The sequence below is a fragment of the Atractosteus spatula genome, chromosome 28 (assembly GCF_055471065.1).
Source record: "Atractosteus spatula isolate fAtrSpa1 chromosome 28, fAtrSpa1.hap1, whole genome shotgun sequence".
Lineage (NCBI taxonomy): Eukaryota > Metazoa > Chordata > Actinopteri > Semionotiformes > Lepisosteidae > Atractosteus > Atractosteus spatula.
The window spans coordinates 3,369,993-3,391,572 of record NC_142733.1 but is presented as its reverse complement, the minus strand read 5'-3'; the positions used below and the strand labels follow the sequence as shown (position 1 = coordinate 3,391,572).

At 51.2% G+C, this 21,580-nt stretch overlaps 3 protein-coding genes across 3 annotated transcripts; 2 read left to right on the top strand and 1 right to left on the bottom strand.

Annotated features, from left to right (window-relative positions):
* Nucleotides 1-512: 512 nt before the first annotated feature.
* rex1bd (required for excision 1-B domain containing) lies at nucleotides 513-5,863 on the bottom strand. The gene is made up of 5 exons (XM_088907727.1): nucleotides 5,697-5,863; nucleotides 4,149-4,231; nucleotides 3,759-3,963; nucleotides 2,363-2,451; nucleotides 513-1,474 (listed from the first exon to the last, which is right to left on the bottom strand). The coding sequence occupies exons 1-5, from the start codon at nucleotides 5,697-5,699 to the stop codon at nucleotides 1,402-1,404; spliced, it is 453 nt and encodes a 150-aa protein (XP_088763853.1). The 5' UTR covers nucleotides 5,700-5,863; the 3' UTR covers nucleotides 513-1,401.
* An 830-nt stretch (nucleotides 5,864-6,693) lies between these two features.
* haus8 (HAUS augmin like complex subunit 8) lies at nucleotides 6,694-14,146 on the top strand. Its single transcript, XM_088907726.1, has 10 exons — nucleotides 6,694-6,783; nucleotides 7,343-7,401; nucleotides 8,191-8,252; nucleotides 9,296-9,431; nucleotides 10,081-10,191; nucleotides 10,674-10,765; nucleotides 11,113-11,271; nucleotides 11,692-11,833; nucleotides 12,440-12,584; nucleotides 12,837-14,146. Exons 1-10 carry the CDS (start codon nucleotides 6,719-6,721, stop codon nucleotides 12,961-12,963), a joined length of 1,098 nt encoding a protein of 365 aa, XP_088763852.1. The 5' UTR covers nucleotides 6,694-6,718; the 3' UTR covers nucleotides 12,964-14,146.
* Nucleotides 14,147-14,581: 435 nt separating this feature from the next.
* Nucleotides 14,582-21,402, top strand: sac3d1 (SAC3 domain containing 1). Its single transcript, XM_088907578.1, has 4 exons — nucleotides 14,582-14,640; nucleotides 17,632-17,929; nucleotides 18,287-18,569; nucleotides 20,238-21,402. The coding sequence occupies exons 1-4, from the start codon at nucleotides 14,582-14,584 to the stop codon at nucleotides 20,705-20,707; spliced, it is 1,110 nt and encodes a 369-aa protein (XP_088763704.1). The 3' UTR covers nucleotides 20,708-21,402.
* The last annotated feature ends 178 nt before the right edge of the window (nucleotides 21,403-21,580 follow it).

Below are 21,580 nucleotides of genomic sequence, written 5' to 3'. Positions count from 1 at the left end.
GTCAATCCTCCATCTATACCTTATTTCAGTACCAGTGATGGAAAAAGAGACTTTGAACAGTCTGACTCAGAAAACTAATACAGCAATTTCTTTGTTCATTGTTTACATTTGGGAGTTTATTCAGCATAACACTATTGTGGAGTAAATGATTCACCTATCTCTATATTTAACTACAAAGATTTGGGTCCTACAGTCCCGGTCTAACTGCACACGAGAGCAAGTTTCGACCTCCTTGACTGGAATGCTTTATGAGCCTGTTTCCTGATTGTCAGGAGACACGATCCTGTCTCCGAGATCTTACAGGGCTAAAGTGACTTTAAAGGAGGGAATATCTGAAATTCCCTTAAACACAGCCTGTGCCTTATCTTATGAGTCACCACTGGTGCTGAACGTGAAGCACTCCTCTGGGTTGACTTTGTCAATGACCTTTCCCGGTCTGAAATACTTGTATCAGGTCGCTTGTAGTCTGCTGTTCTCGACTGCAGAGATTCAGTGCCTTATCATCCTGTCTGTGCAAGGCATTCCTTTAATAATGTAGCATTGCAGTTACTGTAAAAGCTAGTAGCCACACATTCATTTCACTGCCAAAAATTAGGCTGGCGTACAGATTTTGGTCACTTCGATTTCACTGTTCTCAGCTCCATTACAAATGACCTCCTATTCTACAGGTGCCAAAGTTGCACCTATTACCTTCGTTAATCATGAGCCTTAATGATCACAGGTTCCTGAAGGCCTGGGCTTAAACAGCGCCAGACACAATAAGCAGATATCTCTGCCTGTGGCAAAGGGCACATGTGCTGAACTGAAACGGAGGTTCACATGCTGTCTCTCCCTCCACGCTTTGCTAATGTCACTGACTACCATGAAGACAGTGGAGCGCTGGCTCTCTCTCATCGTTGACACCCTGCATAGCTCCTCAAAATCAGCAATAGGGATCCACTCTGCAATACTAAACCCATTTTCTCATGTACTGTGTGTGTATGAACGCGTGTATGTATGAAGACATTTTTATTGCCTTTATTTTTTTACTGAATTGTATCAGCATATTTAAAAAACTTAAGGTAATGTTTTTTTGTAAGTTATGCGTCAGTAGCCATAATAATTATTCTAATTGTAATAATAAAGTAAGAAATAATAATTTGTACGCCAAGAGTCATTTATAAGAGGTTCACCGCTGATCAGGATCAAACAAAGACATGAAGATATCGCCTTTTAACTATTAACGTAGACTAATAATTATATTTACAACTCAGGGGAAGTTTCCACTGCTTAATAAGAAGAAGAGTTACTGTTGTACTGCTGGAAGTCACACGGGAAATGTCCCGACACTCTGAAAGCAACAGAAGGAAAGAAAGAGAACAAAACCAGCCGACTCCTAACTCCGGGCTGTCCGTGTCCCCCTCATTCCGGCTCTTCCGAGTCGTATTTAAAATCCTGCAGGATCTCACTCAGTGCCTCTTTGTTCTTGATCAGCCTGGTCAGGGAGAGAACGACAGAGCGTCAGTGCGGTCAGTCCCCCCCGAGTGCACATGTCTGCGCTGCACTGCATCTGCAAGCGTCTGCATCAGGCCCTGTACAAAAGCCCGGGGCCGGCTAACCCTCAATAACTGATGTGCTCTGTTTACTCTTATCACTTTTAACACAACGGTGTTGTGCAATTTATCTGCACACATTCAACAAACGTTTTTTTTTAACTTCCTGTACATTATATGTGTTGAATCTGGATCTTTTGCGACGTGTGGCACTTTCTAAAGGCCGTGCTGCTTGGCGTGACTGACACTCCAGCAAGCCAGCTGCTGGCTCTCATCAGTCAACGGACCACTAACCCTCACGCACACTGATGCAACCCGGCACCAGGAAGAAGTGCCGGAAATGTGCCGGGGCTGGGACGTCCCAGGACACCCCCAAATTGGTGATGCTCACCCCTGGGCCTAGAAAATCTCGGGGTCCCAAGGGCCTGAATTGCTCATGCGCGCTCAATATCTCGGGACGGGGGTCCCCGGCGCCTCCCCTAGTGCTCACAGCAGTGCAGACCTCCCAGGTCTCCAAGTCCAGCTGTGGCCTGGCTGGGCTTGTCTGGCCCATCTCTGGAGACGTCTGCACTTTAATAATCCCACTGGATCACAGCTCTTGAGGACCAAGATTGGACTTGAGCCTTATTATTGGTCTGAATTGGTCCACAGTTTTCCAAGTCTGAAGCGACCCAGGACCCAAGATTTCCAGTAAAAGGTGCCTCCCAGGAGCCTGCTTTCCCAATCATAGCGGGTTTCCGCTGCAGTTGTACTGTGCGCAGCCCCTGGGTTCATTACTGTGTAGTGGCACATCACATAGCGCTGAACAGGGGTCACCACAGAGCCCATACTTATGCCTGAGCTCCTGTACGGTCTCCTGGCAGTTTTCGTCCTCAGGGTGGTCTTGGGCATTTTGTTTCGCCAGCTGAAGCTTGGCAGTCTGCAAAAGAGATACCCCCCCCCCACCCCCCCAAAAAATCCTATTAAAGCCAAATGCATCAGCAAACACGTGGAATCTCAAAACGTGAACAGTGTGCTTGTGTGGCACTCACGACTGTCTGTCTGCAGTGCAGCTGTTGTGTAACAGCTCTTCCAAGTTTATTTAAGAACTTCAGCCTCCCAGAACTAGATACTTTGTGCTGATTAACCACAGACAGAAATATTCACTACGAGCAACCCCCTTCTAAATTTAGCTTTTCTTAACCATTTTAAATTCAGCTGAGCTCCCCCTCAGTGTGATTCTGAACAATCAGTAAACCAATACATTTTCATGTGTCTCAAGGGCATCTCTTTCATTCTGAAAATCTAGAGTTTACAAGCTCACTGATAAATTATTCATTTTCCCTAACAGGCATATGAAGTTACTAGGTTCAGATTAAACAAACTAGTGTAATCAAGGGAAAAAAAAAACACAAAACATAACAGACAACAAAAAAGTAAACTTAGGTGGCCTTTGTGAATGTTTCTGCTACCCACCTTTGTTTTTCTTTGCTTTGTGTGTACAACCCACTGTCTGGTTTTCATTGTGCAAAAATGCCCTACGGAATTTACTTCCAGTGCTGTTCTGTAGTAAACACCTGCCCCCTTGTGGCCGAAAGATGACACAGCAACAACACAAAAAAAACAATCGACTGTAGGTGAGGTTTAAAAGAAACCAGGGGAACTGCCAGTTTGGTACTGGAAGAAAAAAAAAGACTTCAGATCAACCCTAAGTTTGTCTCCTTCTGACATGCTTTCACCCATGTGGGTTACAAAGCTGAACTTGGCATCACAGGTGATGGATACATACAGAAACCAGCCCTGATCAAAAACATCACTCCCCCATTTTTCCCGCCATACCTGCGCAGGTGTGGTATACACATCAGAGGCAAGTGCATGGCCCCACTAGAGCATGTGACCATGCTCAGGTGTTTGTGTCTGCTCCAATATGTGCTTTGTGTTCTGTTACAGTACGTGCCCGTGTGTGTACCTGGGCCACTCATTTCCAAGCGGTAGGGCTTCGAAACAGCGCAACAAAATAAAAATAAAAAAGAAACACAGGAGCTGGTCTGGCCTGGTTTACCACCCAAACCTCTGTCTCGCTCCTCTTTCCTAGCCTTTCACTTTATGAGGTTCACCCTTTTTTGGGGCAAACCACTGAGCCCCAACACACAACGTAGATGTGATCAAGGAAACATAAGGACAAAATGAGAGGGATGCTGGGAAGCTGGTCATGAACACCCCCAAAAATGAACACCTCAAACCCACCAGCTCCAGCTTCTCCTTCTCCTTGGCCTGCAGCTTCTCGATGTGCTCCGACAGGTCCGGCCGGTCGAATTCCTGGTGCAGCCGCTCCTTGATCCCCAGGATCTCCTGGGAAATCCCGCGGAAGGCCTGGGTGATCTCGTGCACCAGCTGCTTGTAGTGCTGGAAGTCATAGTGCGGCCCCGTCCTCAGGTACGCCTCGTGGCCCCTGGCACAGAGGGTAAACAAAGCACTGAGGCGAAAGCCGGAGAAGCATGACGAGAGAGCCGACATCACATGCAGCCGGCCGTCTAAAACAGACGCCATGCTGGGAAGTGAAAGAAAGACCTGTGAAATCAAGAGACCCCCCCCCCCAAAAAAAAAACTGCAAAACCATCACTAAAATCAACTCACTCCTCGAAGAGCCTGTAGGCTTCCACGCGCTCGGCCTGCAGGCTGTGAAACCGCTGCAGCAGGGCTCGGCAGTCCGGGGGAGCCTGCAATCAGAGCAGAGGCACAGGAAACAGTCCTGAAACGCCGGTTCGGAGGGCTCGCGCCGGGGAGATTCCGAATCTGTCCGTCAGCACCGATTCGGACAGTGCCGGGCCAGAGGAAAAGAGGCACTTCGTTCAAACACAAAAAGAAAAGAACTGGATCCGTCCACCTGAGATTACGTGTCAAAGTTAAACTTTCTCCCACTCCCACTGGCCTCCGCAAAGCGCAGTTCTACTTTTGCTTACGTACAGCCCTTCATTATCAGACAGCCTCATGGGCATCGAGGCAACTTTCTTCTCACAAGCTGTCAGATTACTAAACTGCCCCTACCACTGACTCACACCGATGTGTCCCCCCCACACTGCTTGTCTGACTTTTTAAAAGATAGATAGATACTTTATTGATCCCGTGAGGGAAATTGCAGTGCAACAGCAGCTTAACACAGTCAACACAGCAACCGTAATGAATGATACAATAATAATAATACAATACGTATAATACAATCAGTACAGTGAGAAGTGCACTAAGAAGAGTTACTCACAGTCCAGAAAACACAAGGAACAGAAGAAACCAGAACAGAACAGGACACAAAAAAGTGGTATTGCACAATATGACTATAAATATAAATGTATTGCACAGGTCCCTGGCATATATTGCACAAAAACGGTTTTAAACCGGAAAAGAAAGAGAACAGATGTAGCAGTTTACTGTTCAGTCCAGAAACAGGTCACTGTCAATGTTGCCTCTGCCCAGACGCAAGGTGGATGCGTTGTACAGTCTGATGGCAGAAGGCAAGAATGACCTCCTGTAGCGCTCCCTGTCGCACCGTGGATGAATCTGTCTATTGCTGAACGTGCTCTTCATTTCTACAAGCATGTCATAAAGATGTATGTTATCTACCTTGGTGTTGCTGCTGCTGTTTTGTGTTTATGTTTTTGGTGATCCCTTTAATGTCTGTGTATGGGAGCATACACACCAATAAGCATTTCATTCCACTTCTCCATATGACAATTAAACTGAACTGCACTTGGATTCTATCCTAGGAATACAAACTGGAAACAGACCGGTAATGGGATGGCAGTGCACTGCAGAAAATACACAAGCACAAACAGCTAATCTAGGGACAGCAGTTAACCCATCAGCATGTCATTGGCCAGGGGACAGGAACCCAGTTCACTTATATATGAGCCGCAACGGATAGTACCTCCTCTACGGTCAACAAATCACAAGCAAGGAGCAGAATCTGGTTTCTGTCTTACAACAAGAGGAAGGAGGTTTGATACCGTACTAACTAGTGGCGTCGCCCTTTCCTGTTGTACTGGAAAAGTTCATGTTGGAAAGCATCTGTTAAAACGCTGTCTCCTTAACGTACAGGATAAAGAAAAAAAACTAGATGACTACGTCAATACATGCAGAGAACTATATTACACCATGTTTCCGTTAAGAAGGATATTATTGTAAACTCACCATAGCAATTTAGCCGAGTGCAGCCTGGTGTCTATTACGCACTTTTTAATATAATCGAATTATTAAACAAGTGAACTACAAAACACATGACAGGACAACGTAACAGAATTTCAGAACAGTCTATCGACCCATTCGTTCCGAAACCGAAACCAGACCTCACACAGGAAACACTTTACAAGACGGCATGGAAAAACCGAGAAAATAACTTCCGGTTAGTGTCCGCCATAAAATGGTATCCGATGCGCTCCCCAATCCCCCCAACCCCCTCTTGAAAGTTTATGTTTTTGTAGATATTTTTCAGTAGTCGAATTTATATTACGTACTCTCTATTGGCATAGGCGAAAAAACCGTACCGTATTTTTTTCATTTCGGAAAAGTACATTTCCCACTTGTATCCAGATGCTGAAACTGGCTTGACTCAGGGTTAGCTGGAGCAAAGACCCGGAGTGGAGTTCAGTGAAATGGAATGGAGAGCCAAGGTACTGATCATCCCAAAAGTATTGTATATGTCCTGTTTTTCAGTATATAAAAATCGACAAAACCATTTGATTATTTCATGTAGTTTGCCGCCACGCAAGTTAAGTTAAATGTATCTAATCGTTTGTAAATTTACTTCTAAAAAGAATAAAACATTTATTAAGGAGTGGGGGATGATGCTTTTAGTACGGTATCTCCAACCCTGATCCCGAAGAGCCCCCAATTCAGTGGGTTAAATTACTTTATTTAACCATTTTCGCAGTACCTGAAAAATAATTGTTGTGCTCAGTGACATAGCTTGTGGAGATGAGTTGTGAAATTCGCCGCGACTCTTAAGTCATGGAAATGGCTAGCCCTTAAATGCCCACAGTGTTAAACTGACCAATAACTCGCAGTTGTTCCAAACCTATGGAAGAGGATTATGTGATTTGCAGGGTTTGGCGAAGGATGACCAGGTACATTGGATTCGGGCTCTATTGTTCTCGGAGTTAGAGTTTCCTGTCGGACAGTTTAGGCTGTCGGACTGGCGGTTTATTTAGAAAGCAATGGCGACCAGAAGAGTCTCTAGTTTCAACAACAGGCAGAAATCTGCGGCTGGAGACTCCACTAAGTGAGTTTGTTGTGTCATTTACGTTGTTCAGGAGATTTCGAAAGAATAAGTTTCCGTTTGCTAATTCTAGCAGCAACGTTTTCCCGTTATGACAACCCAGCAATGTTGTGCAATTGTACAGGATGTAACGGAGCCGCTGTCTTTATTCTCCGAGTGGATCGCGAATCAGCAGGGCGGTCAGGATCAATAATTAACATATCAAAATGAACAACGATAATACTTCTTGTTTATAAATGCAGTACAAATGTGACACTTTAATAGGTTTAATGAAGCTTTCACACGTTGCGTGTTTAAAAGTTTAATAGGCAAAGCTCGCTTGTAATTATTGTTGTATAGTTAGATAAGCTGTGCTTTGATGGAACAAAATCTGCCAGCCCTGCTACAAGTGACAAAATCAGAGTGTTGATAAAACCTTCTGCACTACAAATAAAAATAAAACGCAAGCCATTTTTTCTCATTGCGATTAGCGACAGAGAAATCCTCAGCCTCTTAAGTGGGATGTCGGATCGTGTCACGTTTCAATTCGTATGGTCATTTGGTTATGTTTTATCATCTCTAGGGATGGAAGTTACAACAGTAGCGGGAACAACAGCGGCACAGTCCCGAAGAAAGCTAAACGTAAGAAGTGGGATACGGGGCAAAATTCCCAGTTCTTCCCAATTCAAACCGCCGCCGTGGTTCGGGAGTCCTGCACAGCCGGGTGCCCATCTGCGGAGCGCTGGAGGGTGTAATACAGTTCGCTGCTGTATGGATGTGTGGGGCAGGAGAAGAGTCATCTCGGGGTTTGCTCCAGCTCGGTTTGTTTGCCAGGACAAGCAGGAGAAGGGATGAAAAATGCGCGCAGGCCGTCTTATTTTCAATTCTAATAGCCTGAATCATTTGCAAGGGTTGGGTCGACTGCAGCAGACAAACAAGCAGCAGACTTAGTACTTCAGGTCTGGACCACGTTGGTGTGTTAGTTAGTCCTGGTTGCATCTTGTTAACCTGTTAAATGGTCCCCAGGTGCTGACTAATGTTAAACCCAGTTGCAGCAGAATTGAGCCGTTGGCAGTTTCTCCATAGATCTGGCCCAGGCCTGGTAGCTTTTTCCAAGGGGAAGCTGACCCTGTAGGTCACTCTTCAATCAGCACGTTGTAAAGACTTGTGACATGAGTTTTGTTCAGTGTGTTAACTGGGTCGGTATCGTTGGAGATGCTCACTGTGGTCCTTGAGAGCTACAGTGTGTTTGCATGTTCATGTCCAATGACCTCTAAATGGCAAGAATCCAGCTCAGTCATTCAAATTACTGCAGGTTATGGCGGGGACTGGTGACTGAAAAAACGCAGGCGTATGACATTATGTCAAGTGGAATGTTGTGCAGCTATCTTTTTTTTTTTTCTTTTCTGACATGCGTTTCTCCCTGCGCAGCTGCTGGTAAAGTCGTCAAGTCTCGGTACCTGCAGGCTGTTGAGAAGAAACCGCTGGCGAAGGTAGGGGGAAATTTACTTTGACCCGGCTCGCCCACGTTTCCTGGCTGCGCGTGAATGGTTAGAAACAAGGGGAGGCCACTCGGCCCGTCTTGCCGGTAGTAGTTAATTGTTCTGAGGGTCTCACCCCAGCTGTGTGTTGAAAGAAACCAGAATCTGGGCTTCCACGGTATTGCTGAGTAGCTTGTTCCACACTCCCACAACCCTTTGTATAAAGAAGCGCCTCCTGTTCTCCGTTACAAGTTCACTTCAGTGCAGTTCCCACGTGTGCTGTGTGCAGTTGGTGCCTACTGGTCCTTATTAGACCCCTGCAGTTGAGATTCAGAGTCCTGCAGGTTTTGTAGGTACAGTATGTCAATGAGCAGGCGATTTAGAATTTAAGCACCTGGGAATTTTACGTCTTGATAATTTAAATAGTGAAATTAAGTAATTAAAGGGGAACTGCAGTTCTAGCTTCACAGGCCGATTATTAAATCTTGGTAACAAAATAAATTCATTGACTTGAGAGGGCGATTTTACAAATTTCTAATTAAGCACCAAGTCGTGAACTTGGTGAAAGTACTGTGAGTTGCCATGTTGTCGCAAAGCCCTGGTCTGGCCACGGCCGAGAGCACGAGTTCGCGAGAATCGATGCCTCGTTGTGAATCGCAGGATGTAGCGCTGCTCATACCTGGAAATTCAGTCTATTTTGTGATGCGAATTGGAGATTTTACAAGTTGCTGTGTATGTTTTACTTTCATTGTGGTTTGAAATGCCCTCATCAGTGGTGATTCTTGTGAAAATGGCGTCTCGGTTCCCCTTTAAGAAATATGGTGGATTGGAAACCAGAGGACACCCAGGCCCCTGTTGTTGCCCGTCCCTGGACTCGGCTGTTATTCCTTGTGGTGTTGGCAGCTTCTAGGCCAGGCCAGCCCGTGGAGGTTATAGTGGCCGAAGAAGAGTAGTGCTTGAAATGCCCCCCTGCCTGAACTCTGGAGTGTGAGTGCGCCGTGCACGCGAGTGATGGCGCCTCTGCCTCCAGCCTGTTGGTCGTACTTCCTTTACAGACCTCGGCGCCGGAGCAGCCCGGATGCGCGGCTCAGAGACCGGCAACGCCCACCAAGCCCGGAAACCCCGGCAGGTCCAGCCCCAGCTCCGCCCCCCGACGGTCCCTGGCCCCCCAGCCACTTGTCACCCCTTCCTGTAAGAGCCCGACGCGGACGGGTGTCCCACACTCCCGTCGAGCGCCACGCATGGCCGAGCTCGGGTTGTTTCAAGGGGGGAATGCCTCTGAGTCTCTGGTCCTAATTGTTCAGCTCACAAGTCGGTGAGGGCCATATCACCCTGCAGCTCTCAACTGGTTACCCTCTGAAGCTAAGCAGGGTTGAGCCTGGTCAGTACCTGGATGGGAGACCTCCTTGAAAGCTATGGTTGCTGCTGGGAGAGGTGTCAGTGGGGCCAGTAGGGGGCGCTCACCCTGTGGACTGCGTGGGTCCTAATGCCTATGCCCGGTATAGTGGTGGGGACTCTCAGTGGTGATTAAAGATCCCCGGGCATTTCTCGATAAGAGTAGAGAGTTATCCCGGTGTCCGGGCCAAATTTCTCCCCTTTACCGTGGCCTCCAAACTGTCCCCATGTATGATTGTCTTGTACTTGCCCTGTGACTGACTGGCGTCCTGTTCAGGGCGTACCCTGCCTTGCGCTCGTTGCTAGCCTGGTAGGCTCCGGCTGAGGGCGTTACAGCACCTTGCACTTAATCCTGACTCAAACACCACTTGTCTTTAAATTGGTATGGCCTGTGTAGAATAAAGGCCTGGGAATATGTCTGTGTATTTTTCTTTTTCTTGTCCAGCTATGATGTCCAGCATACTGGAGCCTTCGCATGCTGGAATAAGTAACCTGCAGTCCACTCTGCTTGACGGACACTGCCTGCGGCCACAGTTTGATGTCTCCTGCATTACAGGTGAGTGTGACACCCCGACTGAGTGATCTGGGGTTTGTCATTGGTTTGAGCCAAGAAACTGATCAGAGGAGACAGCAGAGCTGTCAGATTCAGCTCTGGAGCGTCTTGCATCACTGGATTTGCTCCACCAGGGCTGTGTTACGTAGTCTATTTACTGTAATCCAGTGCTTGTGTTTGTGAGACTTCTAACCAGACTGCGAGGTGTTGTGGGAACGACAGTTACTGCTGGAGGGTCAAAGGTCAGAGAGGTCCTTCAGCTCCCCAAAGGTGCGATGCGCATCGGGTCCTGCGCTGAATCCCAAACCTCCAGTCTACAGGATGGCCTTGATGTTAATTAAAATTAACATCCTTAAATATGATTCCTTAAAAGCCATTGTAGTTTAATGCCTTCATTATTAATTAATTGAGTCTTCATTACCTGAGCTTGATTAAGAGCTTTCTAATTGGCAGCAACCCATCTTGGGTCTCTTTTTGTGTCGCAGAAAAGACCATGCAGCAAAACCCGTCCGATCCAGAGGAAGAAAAGGAAATGTTGGAAAATAACACTTTCTTGCTGGCCTACCTCACTGCAAAGGTAAGCAGAGCAACAGGATGGGGTGGGGGAGACTTTGGTTTGTTGTTCATGTGTGGTTTTCCAAGGTTATGCGGCATGTCTGCTACAGCCCTCTAGGTCAGGGGTGGTCTCCCCAGGTCCTGGAGAGCCACCGTCCTGCAGGTCTTGTACGTCACCCTCGCATCATCAGCTGGTAAAAACGTGGAACAGTTTCATTTAGACCACTGAGGCAGGTGATGTTTTTTCTCTCGGGGCCATTCAGCTGTATGTGGTCATTGGAACAAGCTCAGGCAGGTCCTGGCAGGTCGTACTGTGTTAGTGGGGCTCTGGGGGAGATCCTGACCTCCTCCTCTCGGCCGCGATTTAAGATCGAGAGCAGCACACGGCGGCTGAGGGAGGAGGCGGAGCAGTGCCTGCTGGCGGCGATGGAGGAGAAGGACAGGCTGCAGGCGGCGGTGGGCGGCAAGAAGCGGCGCCACCTCCTGCAGGAGAAGGAGCAGCAGCTCGGCGCCTTGTTGGACCTGCAGGTAGATGTCAGCCCGTCTCACCTTTTCATCATCTCGGACCTTCACCCGGTCGTGCACAACCTCTCCGTGTTCCCTCGCTCATCTTGTGCCCCGACACCCTCTGCTCCTTACAGTTGCATTTTGAAAACCAATATCGGAACACGTGCAAAATGCTCAACCATCCTAGTGTAAATACTGCTCTTTGTCCCGACACCGTTACGGTATCGCAACAGCGCTGGTACAAAAAAATACACAGCTCTGCTGCGATATGAGAATTATTTGGCACCCGGGACCGCTGTGTTTGTGCCTGCTCCGTTGTGTGCCGGGTGTTTTCTCTGTGACCAAGCTGCGCGTGCGAATGTGGCAGCTGTTGGAAATGATCGACGGAAATGGCCAGCAGTGGATAGAGACCTCTCTCCCCACGGGCCTCCCCTGTTGCAGGTGGCGGCCCTGATGCCTGCGGTTGCAGTGGTGCAGGGATTTCAACAGGACTACGCGACGTTTGCCGCGGCCCTGGACACGACGCGCCACGAGCTGCCTGTCAAGAACGTGCACGTCGAGGGGGACAGGAGGGAGTTTCTGGGTGGGTTTCCGCTGTGCTCTGTTGGTCGGCTTGGGATCAGTTGACCGTGTTCTGAAATTTTTTAACCCTGCGGGTAAGATGTTTTTTTTTTTCGGTTTCTTTGGTTCTTGGACGCCTCCAGTTTCCCAGAGATTACACGGAGGCATGGGCTAAGGCTTGTGGTGTCGTCTGTACTGCATCGTGTCTGGTGTAGGAAAGATGAAAATTTGACTTCTCCCAGTGGAAAGTAACCAACTTTTGAGAACCCCTCTTCTGCTCCCGGTGCTACACTCTTTTTCTGCCATGTTTGCCTGGGGACTGCATTTCAATAGGTGCCCCATTGTCGTCTTCTGGTTAACACACGAGAGGGAGGCTGCTCTCCTGCAGGTAGTTAATAGTTGTTCCAAGGATTTTAGAAACCAGCTCCCTGGAAAGGACGCCAACGTATTAGCTTCAACCACTTGGCTGGGTAGCTTGTTCCACACTCCCACCAGCCTTTGGCTACAGTCCCTCCTGTTGTCACTTTTCAGTGTGCCTCCGAGCACTCTAGAGCCCTCTGGGAGACATGAAGATGTTAAGGTGAAGCCCTAGCTTAACTCTGGGGGTGTTTCTCCTTCGGCCCTGCAGGTAAAGTGGAGGCGTGCCTGAGGGAATCGCAGTCCCTGCTGCAGGTCTGTTGCACGCAGGACACCCTGGGAGCCGATGGCCGAGCTGCTGAACTGCTGTCTGAGGTGAAGACGACTGTGCAGGAGGTGGACAAGGAGCTGGCGAGGTGGGTGTTTGAGTTGTAGAGGGCCCTGCAGGAGCTGTGCCCGTCTGCGCCCTCGGGGTTCGTACCTCAAACTCGTTGGCAGCCTCAGCTCCTCTCCTGTGTGATTTCTTTTTTTTAAGGTGACGTTTGAAGGTGGCGAAATGCCAGCTGGTGGGTAGGCTGGTGTGGTTCGACTTGCTGATTGCTCTTTCGGTGTGCAGATACAGAGCTGGGACGCCCTCTTTAACATGCCTGCTGCTTGCTCTCTTCAAGGGGTTTTGGGGAGGTGCTGGAGCTGTCCTCCATCGTCAGCCGGCTGACCGTCCAGACGCAGCATCGCCAGGAAGAGGAAGAGGTTGGCCTGGCCAGGGCAGAGGAACTATATTTTCCCAAGAAGTGAGGCCTGACTGGGGCTGTTTTTTTTTTTCCCCCACAGAATCCCTTTCTAATTGACAACCCAGACATCCTACAAACTACCTTAAAAGATTTAACCACGTATTTGCCTAATGGGAAACAGTTCAGTTCTTAATCGGGAAGGGTAAATATTATCGGGAAGGATCTGGGAATGCCGTGGCAGCATGTCTTTCCCAGTGCTCCTCCAGTTGGGATCTGCATACTGCAGGCGAGAGGCTGTGCCGATTTCAGTGTTTATATGGAATGTCTGGCTGCTTCAACACGGAGGTCAAAGGCCTCATGGATTTGATTGGTTGAAAACGCAGTCAGTCATGACATCCCTTGCTTCTATGGGTCGTGGCACCTAACCATACAGGCGTGAGGGGTCTGGGAGACACGCCCCCTGCACTCAGTGCCTGCTGTCTCACAAAGAAACGGGGCCCCAGTGTTCAATCGTCCGCTTGAGCAGCAACTCCTCTTTCACAGTGCGAGATGGGCAAGGCGGGCGATGGGCTCCCACGCCTGCCAGTGGCAGGAGTGGGTGTGCGACCCAGCATCCCCACAAAGAGAGAGACGCACCGGTCGTCCAGTCTGTATTAAGGCTCCCGCTGGGACAGCAGTTCCTTGTGTCCCTCAGTTCACCCCGCTGTCCCAGATCCACGGACTGGGAGTCCCCTGGGAGGAGTTCCGCACGGGCCTCTGTTCCTCCTGGGCTGCAGAGGGACTGGAGGAGCAAGAAAAGTCGAGACAGTAAATGCGGTTTTGACAGATCTTATCACGTGAGCCAGGCTTTGTTTACAGCCCATTCACCACCTTCTCTCAAATACGGGGACCCTTGTTTCTGCAGTAACCTTCTCTTAGACTCTGTCTGTGGGTCAACATAATATCTGGGGACTTGCAGTTTTTGTAGCTTTACAGAAATCAAACACAATCTACTTTTCTGCAATGTTGTGTCAAGTGTACAAGGATGTAATAGTAACTTATTGCTATTTATGATTCAAGAAAGCTTTTTTGTACTTTCACTGTTGGCCCTTTTAAATTGTACCTTTTGTAAATAATGTAAAATAGTCTTCCCTGTCATAGCTTGTATGCTGTAAGAAACCTTTTTTTTCTAAACTGCACTTAAATATGTCCGGCTTCCAGGAGGAAAAATGTTGTAATTAAATAAAACTTTTCTAACGCCACCGAAAGTTTATTTTAATGTGGTTCTGCGTTTGTTTGAGAACTTTGAATTCGACTGGGACAGCTATCTTAAGTGTGACAATTAATACTTAATTGTAATATTTGTAATTGTAATAATTGTAAAATTAATACTAAATTGAAATTAGAAGCGTTGGGAATAAGTACTGGAAAGACTGCATTCTTAACAACACACTCCAGTATCAATTTTAAAAGTAAGGCCGCCTAGGGGTAGTAGCTAATGGTCCAGCGAACCTATTGGCTGAAAGATCCATCAATCACCGAGTGGCTGGTTGTGCTGCTGGATAAACCTCACAGGCCATCTGGACATGTGATTGGTTACTGCTTCATTGTGTTGGGGGTGTGGTTTGTGACGTAGTTATCAGTGGTTGGCTGCTCAACAATGTTTTGGGAGGCCACTCGTTCATGATTGGACCACTCGCACTATGACGCAAACGTCGTGTCTCGCCTCTCCAGAGATGAGCAAGAATCGGAGCGGTCCGGCGTGAGTGTTCTGTTCCTTATTTACTCTTCTGAAAAGAAGGTTGCAGAGAATTTCCCTGTTTATTACATTCACGGGGTTGAATTGCACACGCCAGACACAGCGCGCACTGAATCTGAACGTAGCTGATTCAGCTCGCGTGTAGCGGAGTAGCCCATTTAGTTAAAAGTTGAACGGGGAATTCAGTACTGCCTCTTAACGATTTAACGACACTTTCTCCCTTAACCAATATAATGGTGTTTTATTGCAGCCTTTACAAAACGGCCCTGGGAATAGTTCACGTAAAAACGTTTCCTGATTTAAAAACGCCAACCTTTTGCGTAAGTCAGAGATGTGTTGCTGTTTCTGTTGCAAACTGTACGTGATTTAGCGGCAGTGGTGTGGCATTCGTGACCTCGCCGGGTAAAAACTGTCCCCCTGCATTGTAAGAGGTGTGCAAGTTCGTCAGGAGGGCCTGTTATCTGGCGATTCTCTGGTACGATCTGTCGACACACGATGATCATGAGAAGCTGTTTTAAAGTTTCTGGCTTCTTAACGTCTTGCAGAAGGAATGGCGGTCAGAGAGGCCTTCACTGATCTGCAACTGCTTCGCTTAGAGAAAAAAAACTGAATTGTGTTTCCATATCTAGTTTTTCTTAACTACTCTTACCTCCGTCCTGATTTATTTATGAGTGGATCCTGGTTAAAGAGGTCACTGTGTCTGCAGTCCAGCTGGGCTCTCACTTACTTTAATCAGCTCGTTATTGACACCCTGTGGACACACTGACCCCTCCAGGACCAGGACTGGACACCCTGCAGACCCACTGACCCCTCCAGGGCCAGGACTGGACACCCTTCAGACACACTGAGCCCTCCAGGATCAGGACTGGACACCCTGCAGACACACTGACCCCTCCAGGACCAGGACTGGACACCCTGTGGACACACTGACCCCTCCAGGACCAGGACTGGACACCCTGCAGAAACACTGACCCCTCCAGGACCAGGACTGGACACCCTGCAGACACACTGACCCCTCCAGGACCAGGACTGGACCCACTGACCCCTCCAGGACCAGGACTGGACACCCTGCAGACCCACTGACCCCTCCAGGACCAGGACTGGACACCCTGCAGACACACTGACCTCCAGGACCAGGACTGGACACCCTGCAGAAACACTGACCCCTCCAGGACCAGGACTGGACAGCCTGCACACTGACCTCTCCAGGACCAGGACTGGACACCCTGCAGACACACTGACCCCTCCAGGACCAGGACTGGACACCCTGCAGACACACTGACCCCTCCAGGACCAGGACTGGACACCCTGCAGACCCACTGACCCCTCCAGGACCAGGACTGGACACCCTGCAGACACACTGACCCCTCCAGGACCAGGACTGGACACCCTGCAGACACACTGACCCCTCCAGGACCAGGACTGGACACCCTGCAGACCCACTGACCCCTCCAGGACCAGGACTGGACACCCTGCAGACACACTGACCCCTCCAGGACCAGGACTGGACCCACTGACCCCTCCAGGACCAGGACTGGACACCCTGCAGACACACTGACCCCTCCAGGACCAAGACTGGACACCCTGCGGACACACTGGCCCCTTCAGGACCAGGACTGGACACCCTGCGGACACACTGACCTCCAGGACCAGGACTGAACACCCTGCAGACACACTGACCCCTCCAGGACCAGGACTGGACACCCTGCAGACCCACTGACCCCTCCAGGACCAGGACTGGACACCCTGCAGACACACTGACCCCTCCAGGACCAGGACTGGACACCCTGCAGACCCACTGACCCCTCCAGGACCAGGACTGGACACCCTGCAGACACACTGACCCCTCCAGGACCAGGACTGGACACCCTGCAGAAACACTGACCCCTCCAGGACCAGGACTGGACACCCTGCACACTGACCTCTCCAGGACCAGGACTGGACACCCTGCAGACACACTGACCCCTCCAGGACCAGGACTGAACACCCTGCAGACACACTGACCCCTCCAGGACCAGGACTGGACACCCTGCAGAAACACTGACCCCTCCAGGACCAGGACTGGACACCCTGCACACTGACCTCTCCAGGACCAGGACTGGACACCCTGCAGACACACTGACCCCTCCAGGACCAGGACTGGACCCACTGACCCCTCCAGGACCAGGACTGGACACCCTGCAGACCCACTGACCCCTCCAGGACCAGGACTGGACACCCTGCAGACACACTGACCTCCAGGACCAGGACTGGACACCCTGCAGAAACACTGACCCCTCCAGGACCAGGACTGGACAGCCTGCACACTGACCTCTCCAGGACCAGGACTGGACACCCTGCAGACACACTGACCCCTCCAGGACCAGGACTGGACCCACTGACCCCTCCAGGACCAGGACTGGACAACCTGCAGACACACTGACCCCTCCAGGACCAGGACTGGACACCCTGCAGACACACTGACCCCTCCAGGACCAGGACTGGACACCCTGCGGACACACTGGCCCCTCCAGGACCAGGACTGGACACCCTGCAGACACACTGACCTCCAGGACCAGGACTGGACACCCTGCAGACACACTGACCCCTCCAGGACCAGGACTGGACACCTTGCAGACACACTGACCCCTCCAGGACCAAGACTGGACACCCTGCGGACACACTGGCCCCTTCAGGACCAGGACTGGACACCCTGCGGACACACTGGCCCCTTCAGGACCAGGACTGGACACCCTGCGGACACACTGACCTCCAGGACCAGGACTGGACACCCTGCAGACACACTGACCCCTTCAGGACCAAGACTGGACACCCTGCGGACACACTGACCCCTCCAGGACCAGGACTGGACACCCTGCAGACACACTGACCCCTCCAGGACCAGGGGGATCCCGGGGAAGCGTCTCTCCCCAGCAGTGAAGAGCTGGCGTCTCAGGCTGTGGAGGCGAGAGCGCCGCTTCCTGCTCACGCCTGCAGTATGTCTCCCTGTGGCAGGCGGGGGGCGCAGGGGGAGCCCCCGCGGGGGACCTGCCTGGCCATGTGCCCGGCCCAGGAGCGGCGCCAGCGCGAGGCGCAGAGGCGTCTCCACCGCTTCGAGGTCCTGGCGGGCACCGAGCGGGACCGGCTGCCCAGGGCCGACCCGGAGCGCGCCGTGAAGGAGTACTCCCGCCCGGCGGCCGGCAAAGAGACCACCCGCCCCAGTGACCTCCGACCCCCGGACGTTCTGTACAGGACCACCTGCTACCTGATTGACCAGATCGCGTCCTCAGACACCCTGGGGCCCTGGACAGAGGCAGGTGTCTTCCTTTCTAAGGTTACAGGTTGAAAACAAGAGCAGATACAAACGAGAGGAGACATTCGGCCCCTTCGGCCCCTTGAGCCCGATTCGTAGGATCTAACCCAGCCATTTTTTTTAAAGTAGCCAGGATATTGTCTTCAGGAACATGGGTAGGTAGCTTGTTCCACACTCCCACAGCTCTTTGTGTAAAGAAGTGCCTCCTGTCCTGGGTTTTAAATGCACCGCCACACAGTTTCCACTGGCGCCCTTAAACGCCGTGTGCAGCCCCTCATTGCATTCTGCTGAAGCTCGTACCTGGATGACTGAAACCAGCCTGATCTAATCCGCCTCCCGCCCGCCTCGTGCTCTCAGGTGTACGACTTCGTGTTCGACCGGCTGCGCAGCGTGAGGCAGGACATGATCGTTCAGCGCGTCGGAGGCGAGGCCTGCGTGGCCATCCTGGAGCGCACCGTCCGCTTCCTCCTGTACGCCTCCCACCGGCTGAGCCAGGAGCCGCTGCGCCTCTACGACCCCCAGATCAACCACACCCACCTGCAGGAGAGCCTGAGCTGGCTGCTGGGCTGCTACCGGGAGGAGCCCGGTCACCAAGGCAACGAGGAGGAGTTCCAGGCCCTCTGCTTGCTCTACAACCTGGGTAGGTACCCGGTGGCGATGGGGTCCCGGGACCGAGACTGTGCGTGAATGGGGATAGCAGCCTCTCCTTAAGGGGGAAATGCAGAGCTGTTTTTATATTTCGGGGGTTGATAGGAATCAGCGTTGATAGAGTGCATTTCAAACCACAATGAATGGATGTAAAATGTACACAGAAACTTGTAAACCTCCAATTTACACCACAAAATAGACAGAATTTCCAGGTATGCGCAGCACCATGTTCTGCTATTCAGAACGAGGCAGGGTGACGTATTGAGGCCCTATTACACTGTAAACAAGCAGGCTTGTGAATACATCTCTTGTGATCCAATAGAAATATTGCTCTCGACTTCGAGATGGTTTTGCTGACAAATACAGCTCACTTGTTAACTCTGCATGCAGATCGCATTGGAACATTTCTGCAGTGAAATGTCTGCAGCACAACCTGTACTCATTTGCTTGTTCATCACAGTACATCAGTCGTTCCAGGGACTAGTGAGCAGGAAGGGCCGCCTCACGTCACAGTTCATGACAACTCCGGCTCTCGCCCATTGCGAGACAAGGGGTTCTGTGACAACGGGGCGACTTACAGAACTTTCACAAAGTTCAGGATTTTTTGCTTGAATTGAAATCTGTTAAATTCTTCTGTACCGTCAATGAATTAATTTGGTTCCTGAAATTTAATAGCCAGTCTGGGAACTTGGGCCTGCAGTTCTCCTTTAATACTGAGTCCTGGACTGTCTGCCCTGGGTTAGAGTGGCTGGTGGGTCTGTCAGACTAGACTGTGGTCCGAGCTGTTCTGCAGCCCTCTGGTTCAGTCTGCTGCACCACAGCCACCAGTCACTTCGGTGGCCCAGGAACTGATTCCACACAGTCACTCTGAAGGCTCAGCTGGAGTGGAAGCCTGCTGTCGGCAGGGTCAAAGGGCAAAGGTCAGGCTCAGCTGGTCTGAGAAATTGGGCCTGCAGTTCCCCATAACACTGTGAACACTGATTTCTGAGGGCTCTAACTGAACCAGTTGCTTGCTTAATTAACTCAAGATCAGCCCAGTCTCTAATCAGTGACCATGATAGAGCTACCTGTCCAACCCATGGGCTTTAGAGTCTCCTGGAGCAGGGTTTGCAGGTGCCTTGTTTATTTAAAAGAATCCTTTTTCAATATTCGCTTTGTCAGTAGAGTTTGTACAGAGGCCTAGAGCCCCTGAATCCTGGCCTGACTCAAACTGCTCAGAAGCAAGAGTCCCAGCAGGATCCTGGCGTCAGTAATACAGGGTTTGGGGTCTTCCAGAGTCCTGACTGGACACCCCGTCGCTGTCTCACAGAGACTTCCTGGCGTTCATTGCACTGACCGGCTGAAAGCCGTGAACATTTTAGACATGGAACAGAACGGACACTGCAGTGAGACCACTAGACACTGGACGGTCAACCCAGTGGACTTCTTCGAAATGAACGACGGAATGAAGCGATGCCTGAGCGCAACATGAACCAGAAATGGAGGCAGACGAGGAGGGTGTGCATTTAACACTGACGACACGTCTTTACACAAAGGGTGGTAGGAGTGGGCGACGAGCTAGAGCTAGAAACCGGTCAGATCAGCAGAGGCCAAGCGATGAGCCAGACGAGCCCCCCCCCCCGCCCAGCACTGACCTGTCCTCGTTCCTTCTCGAACCCAGGCTCCCCGGAGGCCCTTCAGCACGCCCTGCTGCTCCCAGCGCGGCTGCGGCGCTCCCAGCCGGTGAGCCTGGCGCTGGAGGTGAACCGCGCCTACCTGGAGCGCAACTACGTGCGCCTGTTCCGGCTGGCGCGCCGCCTCGGCTTCCTGCAGGGCTGTGCCCTGCGGCGCCACGTGGGGCCCTGCCGGCGCGGCCTGCTGCTGCTCTACAGCCACGGGCACAGCAGCCGGCAGGGCCGCTACCCGCTGCGGAGGCTGGCGCAGCTCGTGGCGCTGGAGCGCGGCGCCGCGGAGCAGCTCTGCCGCCGGGCCGGCGTGGAGGTGAGCGGGGACTGCGCCGTCTTCAGCAGGGCCTCGTTCCGGGACCCGGGGCCCGTGGGCGACGGGGGCCACCCCGACCTGCTGGGCGAGGGGCCGGCGGGCCGGAGCGTGGCCAGCATCGTCCACGGGACCGCCGGCTCAGACTCCTGACTCTGTCCACGCGTTTCCCACGGCTGCGGGCGGGGGAAAAAAACCCGGCTCCCGTTGCGGAGCGGTCTGATCCGCTCCAGGTTTTCCCAGCCGCGGGGGACCAGGGGACACAAGCCGCGAAGATCTCTGGAAACGGGGAGCTCCGGAGCTGCTTGGCTGTTTCCCTGGTGTTGACAAGGGTTTTGCTGTGCTGCCTCTGGAGCCCCAGCAGCGGGTCCGGAGAAAACCCGGAGTGGCACAGGCAGCAACGCAATGGGAATCCGGTTCCCAGTCCGGTCCTACAAACACCATCAACAGGTCATTGGAACAGCAGGGCTGTTTTCACTGGGGGCCGGGGTCCCTGTGGACTCTGCACAAGAGAAAGAGCCCGTCCCTTCTGCAGAAGAGCACAGAAGCACGTGTGGTCTCCAGTCGAGGGGCTGTTCTGGTGGACCGGTTCAGATCGTTCAATACGTCTTTGCCTTATATCACCGTCTCGACCGCATGCCTGTAACTGCAGGCCCGGCTCCGAGGGAGGTGGTGCTGGAAATCGTCTTATTTTGGTCGTCTGTTTACTAAAGCGACGTATCGCGCCGGGTAGGTTTTATTACAAGTCTAAATGATGTGTTTTTTTTTTACTTCTTTGACCGCGAGAGGACGCTGTGGCTCCACGCTGCCAGACCGCTCATCGTGGCTTGAATAAAGATTTATTTTACCAGGTCGTTGCCGTATTAAAATAACTACAGCTTTGGAAAGTTGGGGTGTATAGATCCGCTGTGCAGGACACGGGTACGAGAACGGAGCGCCGGCAGACCGCTCTGTTGAACGCAGTGTGTGTAATAGACCACACTGGGGCTGCTCGTTTGGAAAGAGTTATTCGAGATTTGACCCAGT

Excerpts from the sequence above, each read along its gene's own strand:
- rex1bd (XM_088907727.1), bottom strand. Across the intron at positions 3,964-4,148 it reads GCCTACAGGCTCTTCGAGGA|GGGCCACGAGGCGTACCTGA; the intron begins GTGAGTTGATTT and ends CCTCTGTGCCAG. Across the intron at positions 1,475-2,362 it reads GTACAGGAGCTCAGGCATAA|GCTGATCAAGAACAAAGAGG; the intron begins GTATGGGCTCTG and ends CTCCCTGACCAG.
- haus8 (XM_088907726.1), top strand. The coding sequence starts at position 6,719 with ATGGCGACCAGAAGAGTCTCTAGTTTCAACAACAGGCAGAAATCTGCG. Across the intron at positions 10,192-10,673 it reads TGATGTCTCCTGCATTACAG|AAAAGACCATGCAGCAAAAC; the intron begins GTGAGTGTGACA and ends TTTGTGTCGCAG. Across the intron at positions 11,834-12,439 it reads GGACAGGAGGGAGTTTCTGG|GTAAAGTGGAGGCGTGCCTG; the intron begins GTGGGTTTCCGC and ends TCGGCCCTGCAG.
- sac3d1 (XM_088907578.1), top strand. The coding sequence starts at position 14,582 with ATGACGCAAACGTCGTGTCTCGCCTCTCCAGAGATGAGCAAGAATCGG. Across the intron at positions 17,930-18,286 it reads CCCTGGGGCCCTGGACAGAG|GTGTACGACTTCGTGTTCGA; the intron begins GCAGGTGTCTTC and ends TCGTGCTCTCAG. Across the intron at positions 18,570-20,237 it reads CTGCTTGCTCTACAACCTGG|GCTCCCCGGAGGCCCTTCAG; the intron begins GTAGGTACCCGG and ends TCTCGAACCCAG.